The sequence below is a fragment of the Quercus suber genome, unplaced genomic scaffold (assembly GCF_002906115.3).
Source record: "Quercus suber isolate HL8 unplaced genomic scaffold, Cork oak 2.0 scaffold_507, whole genome shotgun sequence".
Classification (NCBI taxonomy): domain Eukaryota; kingdom Viridiplantae; phylum Streptophyta; class Magnoliopsida; order Fagales; family Fagaceae; genus Quercus; species Quercus suber.
In genome coordinates, this window is record NW_027069956.1 from 488,389 (window position 1) to 495,648 (window position 7,260).

The following is a 7,260-nucleotide window of genomic DNA, read 5'->3' on the forward strand; positions in this document are numbered from 1 at the left end:
TATAAAAAAAATTGGACTTTAAACTAAAAGAAGCTCCAGTGTTTAACTCTTATAAAAATAGCTCAACTCCAATATTAACAGGTCCAATCTATAATGAAACAGCAAAATTTAATTAAAAAATTGGACTTTAAATTGAAAGAAGCTTTAGTGTTAACTCTTATAAAAATAGCTGCTATCTAATATTAATATATTATAAGTATCCTTTTCACAAGAGGAAACTTGAAGAATATCGTACGTACTCTGCTAGTCTGCTGTATAAATTGATTAACAAAACTAGATGGCCATTATCATACACTGCCTAGCCATGTTCTAGTTTCTCAAAATCCCTGAAACCTCGCCCCCTAAGGGATACTTCACTTTTTGATGAAGAGTGGAAGAAACAGCCCCCAAAGCATGCAACCATGGTCTTCCCAAAATAGTCGTATACGGAGAAAAGACATCCACCACAATAAAATCTACCTCCACCATATCCGACCCAGTCTGCACGGGTAATCTAACCATTCCCAACGAGGTGACCGATTTACCTTCGAAGCTCACCAGCAGGGAACTATATGTTGTCAGGTCTTCAGGTTTCAAATTCAGCCCCCTGAATAAATCAGGGTACATTACCTCGGCGGCACTTCCATCATCAACCATCACTCTCTTAACGTCATACCCTCTGATCCTAATCGTAACCACCAAAGTATCATCATGCGGTTGTATGGTTCCTCTCTTGTCCTTTTCTGAGAAGCCTAACACCAACGAGGTGCCCGGTCTGGCTCTCTTCGGCCTCGAGCTGGAGTCCTCCTCCGAGCACTGAGACACAGACATTACCCTGGAAGGGCAAGATCCAGTTCTCCCCGGGGCAGCGAATATAACGTTTATCGTGCCCAAAGGAGGTCCCCTTGAAGCATCCCCCTGAAACGCCGAGCCTACGTGGCCTTCTCGGCCGCCGGAATTATGCAGAAATTGGGTCAACTTTCCCTCTTGCACCAACTGCTCTAAGTGATCCCACAGATTGTTACAATCTTCGGTGATATGTCCGTGGTCTTGATGGTACTGGCAGTAAAGATTCCGATTACGCTTCGCAGGATCCCCCGCCATCTTATTGGGCCACCTAAAGAACGGCTCGTTCTTTATCTTCTCCAGAACTCGCTGCACTGGTTCTCGGAATACCACGCTAACCACCTGGGAGTTGGCAGGCCCCGACTGCCCCCCAAAGTCCCTCCGAGGTTGGTTGTTGTTATACCGGTCCGGCCTGAAATCCCTTCTCTGGCCAGAGATAAGCACTTCGGCTGTAGCCGAGGGTGATTTATAGCAATCAAGGGTTCAGGGAGCCCAGGTCGGCGCGTCCCCAGAGGAAATGAGGTGTGAAGATTTGGAAAGGGTGAACGTTAGTGATGATCCAGAGAAGTATTTTCAGGTCAGGGCTCAGTTGCCTTTGTTAGAGAAAGAACAGTTGGTCGAGGTTCTTAGAAGAAACGTTGATGTGTTTGCATGGAGTGCCTATGAAGCCCCGGGAGTGGATCCGGAGTTCATCTGTCATCATCTGAATGTCAACCCCTCATGTATTCCAAAGAAACAACCACCTCGGCGTCCGTCCAAGGTACACGTCGAAGCTATTAAAGACGAGGTGACCAAGTTAAAGCAGGCTGGGGCAATCAAGGAGGTATTTTATCCTCAGTGGTTGGCCAATACAGTCGTAGTGAAAAAGAAAAATGAAAAGTGGCGTGTGTGTGTTGATTTTACGGACCTTAACAGAGCGTGCCCGAAGGACCCTTTTCCTATGCCCCGTATAGATCAGTTGGTGGATGCTACAGTGGGCCATCCTCGGATGAGTTTCTTGGACGCCTTTCAAGGCTACCATCAGATCCCACTCGCATTGGACGACTAGGAGAAGACCACTTTTCTCACTCCCACTAGAAATTACCACTATAAGGTAATGCCCTTTGGTTTGAAGAACGCGGGGTCTACTTACCAGAGAATGATGACGAAAATATTTGAGCAGCAGTTGAGTAGAAACATTGAGATTTATATTGATGATATGGTCGTAAAGAGTAAGGTAGTGGCCGAGCACGTGGCGGACCTTAACCATACTTTTGGGATATTAAGGAGGCATAACTTGCGGCTGAATGCATCCAAATGCTCGTTTGGGGTAAGTTCAGGTAAGTTCCTGGGTTACATAGTGACTCATAGGGGAATTGAAATTAACCCTGATCAGATTAGAGCCATAGCTAGAGCAGTAGGAAATAAGAAGTATCTGCTGGTTGGCACAGATTATTTCGCGAAGTAGGTTGAAGCTGAGCCTCTGGCTAACATCAGGGATGTGGACGTCAAAAGATTCCTATTAAGGAATATCATTACTCGATTTGGGGTTCCTCAAACTCTCATCTCGGACAATGGTCTGCAATTTGATAGCAAGACTTTCAGAAGGTATTGCTCCGACTTGGGGATAAAAAATAGGTATTCCACCCCAGCCTATCCACAGGGAAATGGACAGGCCGAGGCTGTAAATAAAGTCATAGTGGGTGGACTTAAGAAAAGGTTAGATGATGCAAAGGGAAGATGGGTGGAAGAACTTCCGCATGTTCTCTGGGCGTATAGGACGACCCCCCGACAATCAACAGGGGAAACCCCATTCTCAATGATGTACGGAGCTGAGGCCGTGATCCCTATTGAAACTGGCTTTCCGACACTGAAAACTAGTAATTTCACTCCGGATGGGAATGATGAGCTGTTAAGGAAAAGTCTAGACTTAATAGATGAGCAACGAGAAAAAGGTATGGTTCAACTAGCGTACTACCAGCACAAGTTGAAGCAGGGTTATGATGCAAATGTCAGACTAAGGCCGTTAGCTTCGGGAGACTTGGTGTTGAGGAAGGTCTTGGGAAATACCAAAAACCCAGCCTGGGGAAAGTTGGGGCCCAATTGGGAAGGGCTATATCGTATTACATCTGTTGCGGGGATAGGGGCTTACTATTTAGAAGATTTAGATGAAAAAACTATACTCCATCCCTGGAATGTAAGCAACCTGAGAAGGTATTATTATTAACAAGTTGTGCTTTACTTTCCTTTATAATTTATCTAGCTTTCGCAATATGTGCTTCTAAAATGAATGGAAGTATTAAATAGAAACTAAGTCATGTCAGGTCCTCGGACCACAACTTAGTGGAAATTAGTACACTACAGAAACTAAGTCATGTCAGGTCCTAGGACCACAACTTAGTGGAAATTAGTACACTATGAATGGAAGTATTAAACAGAAACTAAGTCATGTTAGGTCTTCGGACCACAACTTAGTGGAAATTAGTACACTATGAATGGAAGTATTAAAGAGAAACTAAGTCATGTCAGGTCCTCGGATCACAACTTAATGGAAATTAGTACACTATGAATGGAAGTATTAAACAGAAACTAAGTCATGTCAGGTCCTCGGACCATAACTTAGTGGAAATTAGTACACTATGAATGGAAGTATTAAACAGAAACTAAGTCATGTCAGGTCCTGGGACCACAACTTAGTGGAAATTAGTATACTATGAATGGAAGTATTAAACAGAAACTAAGTCATGTCAGGTCCTCGGACCACAACTTAGTGGAAATTAGTACACTATGAATGGAAGTATTAAACAGAAGCTAAGTACGTCAGGTCCTCGGACCACAACTTAGTGGAAATCATTACGCTATGAGTGTAAGTATTAAACTGAAACTAAGCTATAACAAACTATTTAGACATCAAACTTACTTGGAATCTAGGTCTTCTGAAAGGGGTTCGTGTGACTAGAGATACACATCGAAGTAAATGCTATGAGCATTACTTAAAGCATTTCAAGGGGATCAGTACCCCTCTGGATGAAATGTAAAAATGCTATCCTAGGTAAGTGTAATTTTCTAATGAATGTTACAGGGAGCCTTTATAAAGCCGCGGAGGTCACTGTTATAGCCTGCCTTGAGTTCTCAATAATTGAGTATAAAGTTATGATTCTTCCCTATCATGTCAACTTTCATCATTTTTATAGTCCGAGATCATAAGAAAAGTAGATAAACAAACGTAAGTAATAAAGAACAATCATACATGAAATTATATAGGTAATAAATGAAACCCCAAATGTCTCTTATAACTTGCCAAAAAAGAACTACGCGTTACAACCAGGAACATCCTTGAAAGGATTTTTTTTTAAAAAAAAAGGAGATAAAAAGGACACTAAAAGGAATTTGATTACAAGCAACTATTTGGTTAACTTTATTTGGAGCTTGGGAGGGGTTTTGCCAGCTACCTCATGAGGAACGTCCTTTTTCCTGCGCCATGGGAGCGTCTCTAGCAGGCAGGGTAGTTGAGGCTAAGGCCTGTTCAAAAGTGTGAGAGGCCGCTCCGTCTTTGGGCCCTGCTACTTCTTTGGCCGAGGATGGATCCTTTGCTTTTTCAAGCACTGATAATTGCTCCTGCTGACTGAGTGTGGGAGGAGCCTGAGTCTGAACTTCCTTGGGTGGCTCAGCAACAATAAAAGATACCTCCCCTTGTGGAGTAGAGGGAGTGGAGGCCCGAATAGCTGGAGGGAAGTAGATATTTTCAGGTTTCCTCAACTATGAGGAGGATTCAACTCCAGCTTGGTCGAGAGCCTCTTGCCAGGTCAAGGCACAGTATTCCCGGCACACGACGGGCACCTCAGCTCGGAAAGTGTCCTCTGTCTCGGCAACGCCCACATTGTAACCCTGCTGCTCAGCGACGTCTCTTTCTTTTTCAGCCTCGGCTTTGGCTTTCTCAGCCTGATCTTTGAGCTTCTGGACTTCTTCCAATTGTTTCTGCAGGGTCAGCACCTGTTCCTTAGAGGCTGCTAACTGGGCATTGGCGTCACGCAGAAGCCGCCCTTGGTCCTCGGCCTGTCTTTGGAACCCCTCCAGAGCCGAATCAGCACTCTTTCGAGCATTTTCCTCGGCTACTAACTTCTTCTTCAGCTGCACAATGTTTTGCTCGGAAGCATTCAGTGTGCGTACAGCTATTATCTTTTTCTTCCTCTCCTCGTCCATTTGATTGTAGTAGGACTCGGCTATTTCCTTCAGCTTGAAGGTGGCTTGAACGGCCTAGAGAAAAAGGAGTTAGAAATACGCAACAAAATAGATAAAACTAAAATAAATAATAAAATAATAAAATAAAGATAATAATAAAAATGTAACAGTAAAAGCGTCGTACCATGCCTAAATATCTTTTGGTATTTTGAAAGACCTCGTCCCTCTTGATCGCTCTCAGCTCAGCCATGTCCCTGGGAAGAAGAAGTGTTTCCTCTAATGCTGAGGCAACTCGGCATCCAAGTCCGCCACTAAAGTCCCTAATTGAAGCATCCTCCCTCAGAGGTCTTTTATCGAGTATAGGGGTTAGGAGCCAAGCCTCGGGATCTGAGGACTGAGTTGTTGTTTTATCCACCCCTCGTTGTGACCCATGACTTGTTTTCTGCTGCTTAGCAGCTCTTTGGTCCTCACCCTCACTGGTAGTGTGAGTCCTCCCTGCGTTCGTCACTTCTTTACCCTTCGGCTCTCTCCTCATCTTCGGATCACTGGGCTCAGTCACAGTTGGTTGGAATGACGGAAGAGGCGGAAGGGGGAGAGATGGAGGGTTGACCTAAACTTACTTTTCCACCACCTTGCCAGTTGGCCTTCAATTACTTCTTTCAAACTCCTCTGACTTCTCCTTTGGATAACCATTTTCTTAGAAGTCATCTCAGAAGATTGGGGTTGATCAAAAACTTCAAATTCGTCGGCAGAATCAGGCAACTCTACAAGCCCTCCTGGGGTGTCTTCTTCTTCTTCTTCTTCTTCTTCTTCTTCTTCTTCTTCTTCTTCTTCCTCTTCCTCTTTTTCTTCTTCTCATTTGGCCTATTTTTCTTTTTCTTCTTCTCTCACTTTTTGGGGAACGGAGCGTGATGATGAAGCTCCTATAGAAACCTCAGGCGATGGTTCAGTAAAGGGCTCACCTTCAGGAATAGGGGTGCCCTCAGGAACAATGAATCCCTCAAAGGCTACACTGATACGGTGGAGCCGAGGATCTTTTGCCTTTATCACGTACTTGGGAGCCTGAAAGGCTATGGACGCGGGTTTGTACTTGAGTATTAAGTGCGCTGCTTTTAATTGGCCGTCGGAGGGATTCACATACATCTCGGACCGTAGAATTCTATCTAGGCTCTCCCTGTTGATCAGCCTGATATTGCGTCTAGTGGCGCGCTTGTCTGCAAAGTAATTAAAACATAAAAGGAAATTTCCATTGGAAATAAAAACTGCTTCAATTAAAAAATTAATCTGACTTATCAGGGACGTACATCCCTGGAACCCCACCTGGTTGTCCCTCTTCAGTCGGGCAAGGCAAACCATCGTGCCACTCCCCGGAGAAAATAAGGAAATCGTCATTAAAACCCTTGTTTGAGGTAGGGAGGCACTGGATCAATCTTACTGCAGGGTACTTAGACTTAAGGTAATATCCCTGATGCTTCAAATAATTGAGATTATATATCCAGTTCACATCGTGATGGGTCAAACCTAAAATGTATAAGGCGTTTAAAGCCTCTATGCTCCCAAGCACCCTGAACATATTCGAGGCGCACTGTGTGGGAGATAACTTAAAGAACCTAAGGTAATTTCTCGTCAGACTACCCATTGGGATAGTCATCCCTCCCTCGACAAAAGCTACCATGGGGATAACTACCTCCCCCGTTTTTCTATCGTGCAACCAAGTTTAGGGGGAAGCGTATCTCATACCCACTGTTGAGGGAATCCTATACTTAGCCCTAAATGATTCTATTTGCTCCTCGAAATCAACTAGATACTTAAATCTACCCATTTTCTAACAGTAGCAGAGAAAAACTGATACAGAAGATGGAAAACTAGGGAGGGTTAAGGAAACTTACAGGTTTGGAAAATAAGCTCCTCGGACGGGCTCTTAGTATTTATGAGAGCGTGGAGTAATGAGAGAAAGACAAATTCAATGAATACGTGCTGAGAGGGAGTAATTTGTAACTGAAGAAAGATTTGATTTGAAAGGCACTTTATAAGGGCACAGAAAGTGGGAGCGGGAAAAACCCCGCCCATAAATGCAAAGGATCCCCCACCGTTAGATTTACATCAGATCGTTGAACGTGTGGGACAACATAGCAGTTATCATTTAATAATGGCGTGCTCATGACGCCGAAATGTCAGGAGCGTGCCTTGGGCAAACAAAAAGACATTCTGAAAGCGGGGGAAACCTACGAAATAAATGAAGGCTGGATATCAAAATCTCCCTTTTTCCCGAGG

At 44.1% G+C, this 7,260-nt stretch overlaps 1 protein-coding gene across 1 annotated transcript; it reads right to left on the bottom strand.

Moving 5' to 3' along the window:
* Positions 1 to 309: 309 nt before the first annotated feature.
* LOC136063288 (uncharacterized) lies at positions 310 to 1,083 on the bottom strand. The gene has a single exon (XM_065763448.1). It carries the CDS (start codon positions 1,081 to 1,083, stop codon positions 310 to 312), a length of 774 nt encoding a protein of 257 aa, XP_065619520.1.
* Positions 1,084 to 7,260: the final 6,177 nt, after the last annotated feature.

What these genes read in the sequence shown, in the direction of transcription:
- LOC136063288 (XM_065763448.1), bottom strand. Translation starts at nt 1,083, where the DNA reads ATGGCGGGGGATCCTGCGAAGCGTAATCGGAATCTTTACTGCCAGTAC.